At 37.4% G+C, this 13085-nt stretch overlaps 2 protein-coding genes across 2 annotated transcripts; both read right to left on the bottom strand.

Moving 5' to 3' along the window:
- Positions 1–146: 146 nt before the first annotated feature.
- On the bottom strand, positions 147–7420 carry LOC122316756 (nuclear pore complex protein NUP85). The gene is made up of 18 exons (XM_043133522.1): positions 6868–7420; positions 6299–6401; positions 6026–6136; positions 5822–5905; positions 5317–5388; positions 5124–5180; positions 4376–4495; positions 4069–4269; positions 3824–3934; positions 3681–3718; positions 3329–3485; positions 2527–2628; positions 2366–2422; positions 1996–2142; positions 1767–1837; positions 1585–1672; positions 977–1033; positions 147–821 (listed from the first exon to the last, which is right to left on the bottom strand). The coding sequence occupies exons 1-18, from the start codon at positions 7248–7250 to the stop codon at positions 627–629; spliced, it is 2154 nt and encodes a 717-aa protein (XP_042989456.1). The 5' UTR covers positions 7251–7420; the 3' UTR covers positions 147–626.
- Positions 7421–7583: 163 nt separating this feature from the next.
- Positions 7584–10918, bottom strand: LOC122316757 (ultraviolet-B receptor UVR8). Its single transcript, XM_043133523.1, has 5 exons — positions 10728–10918; positions 10418–10594; positions 9489–9524; positions 9223–9347; positions 7584–9135 (listed from the first exon to the last, which is right to left on the bottom strand). The coding sequence occupies exons 1-5, from the start codon at positions 10801–10803 to the stop codon at positions 7840–7842; spliced, it is 1710 nt and encodes a 569-aa protein (XP_042989457.1). The 5' UTR covers positions 10804–10918; the 3' UTR covers positions 7584–7839.
- Positions 10919–13085: the final 2167 nt, after the last annotated feature.

The following is a 13085-nucleotide window of genomic DNA, read 5'->3' as shown; positions in this document are numbered from 1 at the left end:
TCTTGCTTGTGCCAGTACTGGTATATGTTATTAACTTGCATTGCGAGGCCTGCTGCTGTTAATTGCATTCATATTTGTCACACATACAGCATGCGCGTGTTTCTCGCCTGCGTGGACCGTATATTAGTTTTGTTCAAACAAACAAGTGCAGGAGAATTCTTTCATAATTAGATTACTCTCTACTTTACGCACCAATCATATCTTCAACCAGAGTATATGGCAAAAATGCCAAAGACAGTCCGTTTTAAATAATGATAGATGAATAAGCAGATTGACCCTAATGGTGCACACAAAAGGTTATAGATAAACATCAAGGCAGAAAAATCTAATACCCTCTTCTATCATTTATCCCCTGCTGGTGGCCCGTTTTCTCTGGGTTATAATCGTAGTCATTCTTAACTGCCGTTTCCACTGTAACGTGGATAACTAGGGTGATCATGAAAGTTTACAGCAGTCACGCACCCTTTCCCAGAGCAAAGACATCAATCTTCAGCTTCTCCAAACTGTCAGTTAGACTGCTATCATAATTACAAATAGCGGGACACCCATTGAAACAGTTCGTGCTGTCCAGGCAGCACCACCCCGGTGCACCGATGGCAAACTAGTTATGCCAGAAGTAGACTTCATCATTCTTCCACGATAGCACGTCCAAGATTTGTAGCAAGAGCTAGCCTAACAGAGCCTAAGGCCTGGGGTGGCAGGTCGGCTTCAATGAAGTCTGGTCTCAGCTTCGCCATGGACAACTCTTGCAGTTTATTCAACAAAAGGTTGGTCTCGGAGACATTTAGCAGAGGGCGCTCTTGACAACTGAGCAGCTTCAACTGCAATAATACAGGCATTTGTGGATTATACCTTAAGGTCAACATTATTTTTCAAAGTTATGGGACTACCAGAACCACCCTCTCTCAACGTAGTCCACAATTTATGTTTGTGCATGTCGTGACTCGTAATTAAAAAAAAAAAAAAAATAGCTTACCGAGTCATACAGAATAGGCAGCCAAAATTGCTGAGGTGTAGAAGGGTTTTTCATAAGCTGCAGAATCATGTTAAGAAATTATGAGTAATGCCATATATAATCACTTTTACGTACTCCCTGCACACTCCACTGATGTGATTGGCTACATTAATTTTTTTAATATACAACCAATCACATCAATAGAATGAGCAAAAAAATACGCTAGAATAACTGCACAGGAATTTTTTTAAAAGAAACAAGCTAACTCTATTTTTTTCTAAGTAAAATAAATATATAACTTATTAAGTTGTCCTCAAACAAACACCCCCCCCCCCCCCCCACCCCCCACCCAAAAAAACAACCCACGAAAAAAAAAAAAAAAAAAAAAAAAAAAGAACCCTCTGATTGGAGATGAGTCAGATCCCAAAAAATTCTACCACAAAATGGGATCCTCGGTATTTGATGGACTAATAAGTTTGATAGTTTAAGATTTGCTGAAAGAACAAACCTTGCACGTTTCATGTGGAAGAGCCCTAACATTATAAGTTCTCAAATTTTTATATTAAAAAACTTTTGTTTTGAGGATAGCAGCTATATCAATTTGGCAAAAAAGGATAAGTAAAACATACAGATATAAGAGATTCTACAGCTTGCTGAGCGGCATCAGTAGTTTTTCCATCATTAACCTGCTTAAGGGATTTTTTAAAATCCCTGTACCTGTAATGCATCCAGGGTTAATACCGACAAAAGATTGAACAAAACATGATGACGAAAACTCATTACTCAAAGGTAGATAAGAGAGAGTTCCTACTTGTGCAGAAACTCGAGACCTCCAGCAGTCTTAGATTCAGAACCCAACAATTCAATCAAGCCTTCCCATTGCTGTATTGGCAAATGATATACAATAAGTTTCACAAAACACGTTAATTTAGAACCTAGGCTTAATGGTTTTGTGGAATGTTCAAGTCACATAGATTATAAAGAACAATATAATACAAACCCTCAGCGTGTTTCTCTTAATGCAATTTTAGAACAATTACCTTGAAACTTTCATCAGAGATTGATTGCCCCACAAAATCAAACAACTGCTGAGCAATCCTGTTCAGACGAACTTCATCTCGAGCTTGCTGAAGCCAAAATACTCCAGAACCTTTCCTTCCATGCTTCCAGTGGTATACTCCAGCAATCTAAACATTAAAAAAATCTTTAAAGATAATACCCGCATAAGGAAATTACTGGAAACTCTATTAGAGAAAAATGACTACAAAAGAATGCATAAGACCTTACCCACTTCCATTCTAAACGATCAAACATGGCAAACAGAGTATTCCTTAAACAGAGTAGTCTAAATGATCGAACATGGCAAACAGAGTATTTCTAGTACAAGCATCCTACGCCAAATAGAAATACCTTCATAATATTTGAACTAACACTATCAAGTTCGTATAGACGGCATATCTCTATGACCTGCATACATAAATGCAACCACCTAAATCAGTCACAAATATATCCATCAAAATATGGAACTCTAAAATCCAAGAAATAATACATCGAAATATGAGACCATTAACCTTAAGGAGTATTTGAACATCTTGAACAGGTTGCTTGCTCAATAGAATCTCTAACAAACCCATCCCCTGCTTTATGCATGATGTCAAATAAATTGGAGCTATCTGTAGACATAAGAGCATCAACCTGTATAAGGATACTCAAGATGATATAACATAAATCAACAAGCATATATATGCACATATATATAAAGGTGTTGAGTGAAAACTGCCCATACATAAAACTATGAGCTTCATATTTTAAATAGTAATATAAACTTCATATTCCTAAGGCACGAGCTAGTAATCATGTAAGTGACTCTTTGAATGGCATTGAAAATCAACTGAAACTATGGCCTAGCAAAATGGCCATTATGGTTGAACGACCATGTGATCCAAATGTACAAGATACAGTAGAGGTTCAAAGCACCATATATTTTCTTTTTTGATTATAATGATTTTGATATGCCAAAAAATTCATATGAAAACTGTTAGCTGGTTAAACATTAATCTAAACTAATAGTGTCATCATACCAAACTGAGGAAATGGCTTCCACCGGCCAGTTTGGATTACTAAATAATTTGTTCAGTATCAGGAAACCAAGGTCCTACGGTTTTGAAAAATATTACAAAAGTGACTCAAAACGGAAATTAAAAAGTCACCATCTACTTGCATCACTAAATCATTCTTTTCATAGTCTAAGACCCCAACCTGGAAACCAAAACATGAATGGAAAATTCTGAATCAAAATAAAGTATCAGCATCCTAACTCTTATCAAATTTTCTTTCAGAAGTGGAATTATCAGTACGGTCGTTTGCACTCACTTGCCAAGTCAATGCATCCGAAGATAGAACTTGAGCATAGACAAGTCGGTGGAGTTCTTCAATGCTGATTCCACCCAAGTTATAATGCTCTTCACGAAGAAGAGTCTCTGCTTGATCACTCCCAGAAGCCAACAACTCTATAGCATGTGCAACCATCCTAGTGATAAGTGACATACAAAGTTGCATTAAAGAATGGCAGAAACAAAGCAGAAGGACGTTGACGTTTTACTAGTTTTTAGCAATCTATGAATTTAACTTTAAATTACACTGCAGTGAAAAAAAATAAATAGCACCTCCAATGCATGGCTTCATATAAAGCAAATTAAAAAGACAAGATAACTAAGCAGCTCACCAAGGGCCAAATGCTCTGGAGCATTCAGCTAAGACAACCTGAACCATTTCAAAAAGTCCAACAGAGTTTAAGAGGGTGGGAAAGGTTAAAATATATAAATAACGTATAAAGGATACTGCAAGTAGCTGATCAACGTTACTCACCTCAGTATTATCTCCAATAATTCCAAGCAGAAGTTGTATCAACCTATGGGATATGGTCATTGGTTTTAACTGCATGCATTTCCGGGCTAGGCTATACATACTTTCTAAACCCTGATTTGAGAAAAAGGAATTACTTGCTGCTTTAGACTCCAGCAATCAGATATACATAATTAACAACAAAGAGATGATAGAAGAAGAATAAAATAGCTATTTGAGTGACACAGTGGAAAATAATTAGTCTTTACCACCGTGAATGGCCTTATGTATAGAAAGTGAGCAATGTATAACTCCATCCAGTGACACGTTGCAGTGCAAAGACTGTTTGTGTTTCCCAGCATGATTTGTAGCATATTCCTCAAACCTTTCCGGGTCTGGTCATGATCACAACGAACCCAGTATGCACTACAGTCCAGCTTAGTAATATGTGCCCTCCATTTCTCCCAAGCCTATGTCATGAAAAACATACATACATAATACATGGATATAAACAGAAAAATATGAAAAAAAATGTCAAAAAACAGAATAATTCATCTTTGGCAGACTCAAATATACCTTGATAAAATCAGGTTTGGCTCTATGGCATTCACCTAACGTTCCAGCTTGTAGTTCGGGACGCAAACGTGGCATTTTGGAAATAAGAACAGCCACTGCTTCTACCAATCCATTTTCTGTCTGTTTAATTACATGCAGACCAGGCATGAGATAAATCACAGTAAAGTTTCAATTGTTGCAGCATCACAATCTTCTAGAGGAAGAACTGATATGGCATGAATTTACCTCTGTTGGTTTGAATAAGAAATATATAAATGGAGAAACAACACAAACTATGCATGTTGCAAAGTTTTGATAAGCGCATTTACTAATACAGTGTAGTTTACATTTTGTTCCAGAAGTTTAACCACTAAAGATGCATTTTGTAAATGTGTTGCCCTACATTCTCCCAAAGAAGGGATACCAAAAAATTTAATATGCTCTCTCTCTCTCTCTCTCTCTCTCTCTCTCTCTCTCTCTCTCTCTCTCTCTCTCTCTCTCTCTCTCTCTCTCTCTCTCTCTCTCTCTCACACATTCATTCATTCATTCATTTGGCTGTTACACTCATCTGGCAGTTTCTTTATCAAGGATTTATCATCTCCTTGCCCTCCTAATCAGTTCCAATGTTTCAATTAAAAAGAACTCACTGTTTGTATGAGGACATACTTTTTGTTAATAAAGATGACTTTTTTTTCAAACATATATTAAACCCATTCTTATATATTAAAACATAAGACGAATTCAATTACTCATAGGAAATTTATCAAACCTCGCGATTACCAATCTGATCAAGCTGATAGGATCCATGCAAGCGCAGCATTTTCACCTACAAGAGACCAAAAGAAATATCTAATCCATTATCAATGCAGAATGGAAGAGCACAGATTAATAAAAAGGCAATAACACCTAGCTTTTTTTTTCTTTTTTTTTTTTTTTGGGGGGGGGGGGGAGGCCCTACTAACCACAACATCCAGCCAGCCAACTGCTAATGCTGCAGACAATACTTCCCAATATTTAGGACTATCCTCGATAACCTACACACAACAATTTCATAAACTTTCAACGTTTTAGAGAACCTTGATTGAACATTACCAGCAAAAGACAAGTTAAATATGACAGACACCAAGCAGACAACAAAAAAGGGTAAGCCAAAGAGAAGTGATTTCATAAATCAGAATCTCAGCCCAAAAAATTTTGCATTTAATTTATGATGTAAGAAAAGCAACTCTGAAAAATTGTAAAATCAATTATATCTAACAGGAATTTCATTCACACTCATACCATCCACTAAATTGGTTCAAAACAACAGCCAGCCATTATACACAAGAAGGCAGAAATCACCTATGCACAATTTAGGATGCCAGGACAGCATGGGACCCACATAAAAACACAAAAAATTGCAACACAATAATTGATGAGGATTAAATTGAGTTCAAGACAAAGGAAACAACCGGGATGCAGCCAAACCTGTAAAGTGACAAGCTCTTTCTGAAAAGATATTAGTTGTGAATGGATTGTTGCTTGTGTCGAGGAGAGAAGACCATTGTAAGCCTGCCACAAGGCAACCATTAGATGGATTAGATGGACAGAGAAACAAATGACCACCAGTAAGGAAGGAACAGAAAAATGTTAGTAAGAAACAGATCAGGAGCACAGAAGAAAGATCATTACAGCTAACCAATCAACAAGTCGTTCAGGTAGCCATGATTGAGATTGCTTGTCAGCATAAAATATTTCCATCACGTCCCATGCAGCTTTCAGACAGATTGGCTCCTCAGCTTTCTACAGATGCGTTACAAACTTAGAAACAAGAAGTTAATTTAAATTGGAAGAAGAAGCATCACCTGATTGATGTCATGCATACATTAGCTAATGCTGATACCGGGCCAATTGATGCATGCTCAAAGAGCGACTAGAAAACCAGATAACAAAAAGCAGATCTACCTGTAAAACGGCCTTTGGATCTTCAATCGCTGGACTGGTAAGCGACTTAGGATCGCTGAGCAGTGAATTTATGTCCTTGCTATACTCCATCACGTACTCCCACCTGATTTTTCCAGAAAGGGTCGAATAACATATAACAAGCATTTACTTCTATCGGCCTCTATAGCAATATATATAACAGAACCTCTCAAATGAAATAGGCACTTACTTCAATCGAAAACCTGCAAATGTTGATATTATTTCATAGTAAATAAAGTAACTTTTATTTTCATAATTCTAATTCATTTCTTGTCTTTTGCCACTCGTATTGAAATGATTCAAACTACAGGCCGTCATATTTTAGTCGTCTTAGTATAATGAAATTATTATCGGCATCAAGCAACAACGTCACTATAAATGCTTCAAAATGCTCAATACCTTCAAGAGATATCTTCATTTTTCAAATTTTGAAACAACTTAAACATATTATTATTATTATTATTATTTTCCTTTTCCTTCCTTTTCCACGGCTCTTTCCGCAACAACACAGCCTCGAACAATTAAAAAAAGAACTTTTCAATGCTACTTACCACTCAACGTGATACGGCGACGAGATCTTCGACAAGCTGACGGCAGAGTTTCTCCGGCTCTGAAGAAGCGCGAACGGTGAGACGGAACCGTACGCGATCCTCCGGAACTGCGCGTCACTCATATCTCCATCTCCACCGCTGAGCCTCACCTCCAACACTTTCCCGCCGAATTCGTCTCCGTCAGAGTCATCTCCGGATGGTTTCCGGAAGAATGAGACGCGGAGGGAATTTCCTCGCGCCCAGGAGATGGAGAGGCGAGAGATCGGTGGCTTGAGGCCGTGGTGGAGGGGGAAGACTGCGGTGGCACGGGCTTCCGACGAAAAAGGCACGAGTTCTCCAGTGGATGAGGCGCCGTCTGCGGAGGCTGACGAGAAGGCAAGCATTGTGGCCAGGAAGCCAAAGTTTTTGACTGTGGGAGACGAGTGTTTTCAGGGCTTTGAAAGGGTTTTCGAAGAGAAGTGATTTAGGCCATGTTTGGTAAAGTGCGCAGGAGTGCGACTCGGCGACCTAGTTTCAGCAGTTGGCCACTTGAAGAAGGTTTTAAATCAAACATTTGTGTGAATTAAATATGGAAGAATATTATTCTTTATTTTAACTTAATTATAAATATATAACATATTTTTATTACGACAATACAACTGATAATAAAATCTAATGACAAGTATGACTATTAAAAATAAAATTTTAGATAATGAATATTAAGAGTATAAAAAAAATAATTGAAATTGAGGTCATTTCATAATTTAAAATATTTGAAGATAAATGTTGATTCCTGACCAACAAGTAGTGTTTCGCTTCTTGAATACAACATAGGAATAAAACGACATCAGTTCAAAACTCCACACGAGTTTGTGTAATGAACAGCTGCAGATACCACCAACCAAACATACGATATAGCACGCACACTTAATTAACTATTTTGTATCGTGATCTTTATTCAGAATAAAATGCACCTCATCTCGTCTAGTCTTATCACTTTGGTCCCGTTGAAGAAGAATGAAGACACTCCTCCACAATCTCCTGGATCCTTCTCTTCATTAGCTTGTCTTTAACACCTGCAAGCATATTTCGGTAGGACATTTCCAGCCTGATCAGCTTTGCCCGATCTGCTGCCTCCAACATGTTCTCCCATTCCTTTGCAATGTCAAAAGTACCAAAGTTCTGCAATGAGGCTGGAATGTCGTCTTCTTCAAAAGGTTTTCCAAAAATTGAGCCATGAAGTATGCTAGCATACCGTTCCATTGCAGAAAGTTTTGATTGAAGTAGCTTCATCTCATCCATTGCCAAAGACAATCTTCTTTCTGTTTCTGTGACTCCTTCAGAATCCTTTGCTCCAACGTTACCTTCCTCACCAGAGGTCTTCGATTCCTCTTGTTTGGAATCTTCCATAAGGGGTGGCCATAATACCATAGTGGGAGTAAAACAATGAGCTGTATTACCATTTCCAAGTACCCCACTCTTTCCCCGACCCCAAGACCAGAGCTTATATCCATCATGTGCAACGAGAACAGTATGTGCAGCACCACAAGCAACCTGAACTGGATCCTGAAATTTAGGCCTATGTGGCCCATTACATGAAATTAATAGAGGAGAAAGAGCATCCCCCCGATCAATACCAGAAAAAGTGGCATCTGGGCATAAGCCAAGGCCCCTCTCCATTCCCCATGACCACACATCTCCGGCTGAAGAAACAACACTAGTATGAAACAAGCCACAGTCGACAGAGATCAGGTATACATTCTGCGGCAACCCTTTCACGGGTTTAGGAAAAAGCTCACACTGTGTAGTTTCATGCCCAAGCTGCCCATTATCCCCAATGCCAAATGTCCAGCACAGACTTTCTAGTGTGTCACTTGGTTTCTTTTTGTGAGTGAGCAAAGCTGTGTGAAATGCCCCGCATGCCACCTCATAAACTGCCCAAGGGGAGTCTTCATTAAAAGTTTTAATGATTTCAGGTTGTAGCCTGCTCTCCTTATCCCCCAAACCTAACTGGCCATGATTGTTGTTACCCCAAGAGTAGCACACTATGTCTTCACCTTTATAAGTCTCTCCAGAACTAACCAAGGCCACAACATGCTCATTTCCACATGCCACCTTGATGACGGTGTGGCCATGGAAATCCCAGACAGGAGTTGGAATGAAACTGCTTACAAGAAAGAAACCATCTTCATTGCTGCTGCTTTGCTGTAGGCAATTGCCCCACATCCAGAGAGCCCCAAGATTATCAATTGCAAGAGACATCATTCCCCCAGCTTTGACAGAACAAACCTGAAGTAAACAAAGTGATAATAGCCATACCAGATAAGAACCCAGGTCAGACTTTCCCATGCAACTGCAATATGATGTATTCCATACCTTCAGTGGCACTTTACTTTTTGTTTCCGATTCATTTGTCAGGGAATCAGGAGAGGCCAACTCAATGAAATGCTGCAACAAGTGTGGCACTGTAGCATTATCTCCTTCGACGCCAAGTTGGCCATCCACATAGTAGTCAAGGATGTACAGAAAATGTGCCCAAGAGCTAAAAGCAAACAAAAGGAACATTAGAGATGCAATTTCCATATCTACATTCTGTCACAAATCCGAATGCAGTGACATAAACACCCCAGTGCAAAGGATACAGATATTATAACCCCAGCACCAAATGGATCCGTCGTCTGCCATTAGACAGAGAAAAAAAGAAATCAAAGTTAGTGAAAAGTGGAAAACCACTTCAAAGCCCAATTGTATCATTGTTTTGCTAGTAAAAAATTAATGAGCTGAACTCACACATCTGACTGCTGATTATTGTAAGCACAATTTACCAAGATTGGAGTATCAAACCATGCAGCAACAGAGTCAACAAGATTATAGAGCCTTTTACAATACCATCTTTTCACTAAATGTGGCATAAGACATTCCCTAATAAAAGATTACATCTTATGCAGCCTTGATTATTCATAAAAAATAATTTTATATTTTTTGAGGACTCACTAGCGTTGGCAAGACTTCAGCCCTAACCTAGTTCAGCATGCAGTTCTGCGGCAACAATCTTTGATGCCAATATGCCAATAAGAATCCAAAAATGTGCAAAACCAAAAATACAACTGAAATATTTCCTTCACATAATGCCCTGCCCCATTGTTGAATAGAAATGATGGAAAGTCATCAAACTTTAGCCATTCCATTGGTAATAATTCAACAGGAAAGAACAAAAATAGTGCATCTTTCCGAGAACCAAAAACAGCCCAAGAACATTAGAATTGGTAAGCCTTAAAAACGGGAAATAAGAAAGTACAGTAAAGAAAGCATGCAACAAGCCTTATCTTGGTGCAGTAGGCCCTATGAATCCGAATGCCTGCCGCATCAAATTTCAACAAGTGTAAAAATCAAAAACTGGATTGGACTTTGAGCTCGTTGACAAGACGAGTAAGTGAAAAATCGGACACATTTTTTCAGACTTTTGAATTGTAAATGCGATGAACTTGTTCTCGCAATCACAGCACCATCAGGTAATTCCTCAAGCCCCGATATCTCATAATTGCATAAATCCATAGGAAGTTTGGCTAACCTGCAAGAGCAAGACTGTGATAAGCGCCAGCAGCAACGCCCACAAACCTGAGCCGCTCTTCTGTCGATCTTCCAGCACAATCAAAATTGACCCTGACCGGGATAGGCTCGTCGGCTTCTGAACCGGTCCCGAGCCGCCCAAACATCCCCCTTCCCCACGAGTACACGCTGCCATCACCTGCAATCGCCACCCACAATATGCTCGCACTCAGAATCCCGTTGTTTAAAAGTAAAAAAAAAGAAAATTGTAAATATGCAGAGCACGATCGGGGAAAGTTAAAACTAGATGTCACAATTTCTCTGAGCCTCACCTGTGAGAGCGAGAGTGTGAGCTTCACCGGCAGCGACTGCAACGACTTTACGGGACAAGTTAACAGAATCGTCCATTATTGATGAGTATTACTATTAGTGTACAGTACGTCCTGTCATTCAGTAGCAAGCTGAATCTCACTTACCACGGGACTCGACTCGGCGGTGGTTATCGAACATCGGGTTGTGCAACTGCAGTAGTTAAATGGTAATTATCCTGAAGATTCAGTGGCAATTCTTTAATCCGACGAAATAAACAATCGATAAGGGAACGACAGTCGTTTGAGACTGGAACTGCCTCCGATTCACGTTGTCCATACCATAGAAATTCATTATCTTCTATATATAAAAAGTGTGTATGAAATGGAAAATCTTGTTTTAACGGTTTTTCTTGTTTTTCTATTAAAGTTAACACCATTTGTTTTAACGGTTTGGCACATAAAATGAAGACATAAATGTTAAGAGAGATAGCATTCAATGTTGTTATATGATTTATTAATCTCAATAATTATAATACTTAATAGTTTATATAATAATGAGTAATTAAATATTAGTTATTATATTTTTCTCTTTCTCCTTAACATATACACGTGTATTAAGTGCATAAGACGTGAATCCCTAAGTATAATATACGTGTATTATACGTTTCATTAACTCAGATTATTGAGTATTCCAAATTTAAAAATCTTATATAATATATAATACAAGTGTGTTTAATCAAAGTGGTTTTTTCCCCATGGTAGTAGGACGTAGCTTCCGCTAAGTTATATTTCATAAATGGGCTTGCTATGATAGGCACGTGACAAATGCCGTGATCCTTGAGCTAATCAAGAAAGAGTAAATTCGGCCAACAATTTCAAAATATATTTTATGATTTATATATATGCTATATATAAAAAATATTATACCACAAATTTTATAAAAAGATTATGTTTTAACTTTATGTTGTCCCTGATCGACCCAACTAACAGCAAAATAAGAATTTCAATGTTGTCTCTATTGATTGTCTATAGGATGACATAAATTGATGAATTATAATACAAAAATCAAATGACACATATTTTGAACTACCGTTTGTGTTAGACTTTTATTAAATTTTTCGTATACATCTTTGCTAAAATTATAGATGTTATAAACATATATTGGATACTTTGAACTAATTTTTTTTTATTTTCTCCAATATGCCTTAAATTATTAAGTGACATCAATAATTTTTATAAAATATATATTATTTTTTATAAATAATCATTTCATAAAATTAGACAAACGTGCTTTGCACGTTACTCCCACCTAGTTAATAAAAAAATACGAAATTTATAACTTTTTATAAGAATTTTTATAAAATTAATATTTATTTTACTAAAGAGGTATCATTATATTGATTGTTATGGCCCTACTCGGCCCATTGATTTATTAGGACATGGTCAAGGCTCCGGACAAAACCAAGGGCCCAACGTTATGTCCCGATACAGAGCAACCGAAGTAATCAGCGGCACTAACCAACCCATCATAGTGTCTTTGAACGAATCAGTCATGATACATCAAGCCACCCAATACCCCCACACTGGCCCAAGCAACAAAAATGGGGGCATCCCATTTAAGCTTCGTTGGGATTTTTAAACGAGCCCAACTCATCTTAGTTGAATTTTATTTTAGATCAATTTCAATATCTAAAGATAAAATTTTTAGATTAATAACTATCACTTAACTTAAAACTTTTTTACATATAAGACTCAAAATTTCTTTTAAATTAACACATTTTTACTTGTAAGACTCACAATTTTTTTAAACTTCTCATAAATACATCTAAATTTATCTTTAACATCTAAACACATATATACTCATCTTAGATAGACCTCACAAAACTCACTCAACCATTTCAAGTCACTACTATTCATAAAGAACTCAACTCATCTCAACTGAGTTTAACATCCATATATGGTCATGTACACGATGCATTTGAAATCGAGATATATATAGAGTCAGCAACAACTCATGTCATATTTTCTCGCATAATGCGATAACCCTCTGATAAAGATAGATTGATCACTCTCGTTGATGATAATTAAGGAAGGAGAAAAAGTGATGATCATCAAGGATATTGACTTAATGGTAATTAAGATGTCAACAGATTTCAACTGTTTTTACTTTAACAACGGCAAGAATACGAGACTAGTGCCTAGATTTCATGGTTGGCTTGAATTACTTGTTGCTTCATTTAAAATTTTCTATATTTATATTGGTGGCTTCTTTGCCCCGACCATACTTTCCTGTAATATCAATTAATACAACGTAGTTGCTTAAGGCTTGAAAAATACAAAATAAACATCATTTCCAAGCAAAAAGTTTTACTCTAGACA

Source organism: Carya illinoinensis, chromosome 7, assembly GCF_018687715.1.
Source record: "Carya illinoinensis cultivar Pawnee chromosome 7, C.illinoinensisPawnee_v1, whole genome shotgun sequence".
Taxonomy (NCBI): domain Eukaryota; kingdom Viridiplantae; phylum Streptophyta; class Magnoliopsida; order Fagales; family Juglandaceae; genus Carya; species Carya illinoinensis.
Note: the sequence above shows the minus strand (reverse complement) of the source record. Positions and strands in the feature narration are given on the sequence as shown.

Excerpts from the sequence above, each read along its gene's own strand:
- LOC122316756 (XM_043133522.1), bottom strand. The coding sequence starts at position 7,250 with ATGCTTGCCTTCTCGTCAGCCTCCGCAGACGGCGCCTCATCCACTGGA. Across the intron at positions 4,270-4,375 it reads CCAAACCTGATTTTATCAAG|GCTTGGGAGAAATGGAGGGC; the intron begins GTATATTTGAGT and ends TTCATGACATAG. Across the intron at positions 2,143-2,365 it reads TTAGTTCAAATATTATGAAG|ATTGCTGGAGTATACCACTG; the intron begins GTATTTCTATTT and ends TTTAATGTTTAG.
- LOC122316757 (XM_043133523.1), bottom strand. The coding sequence starts at position 10,803 with ATGGACGATTCTGTTAACTTGTCCCGTAAAGTCGTTGCAGTCGCTGCC. Across the intron at positions 9,525-10,417 it reads TCACAGTCTTGCTCTTGCAG|ACGACGGATCCATTTGGTGC; the intron begins GTTAGCCAAACT and ends GTCTAATGGCAG. Across the intron at positions 9,348-9,488 it reads GTGCTGGGGTTATAATATCT|ATGGCCAACTTGGCGTCGAA; the intron begins GTATCCTTTGCA and ends ACTACTATGTGG.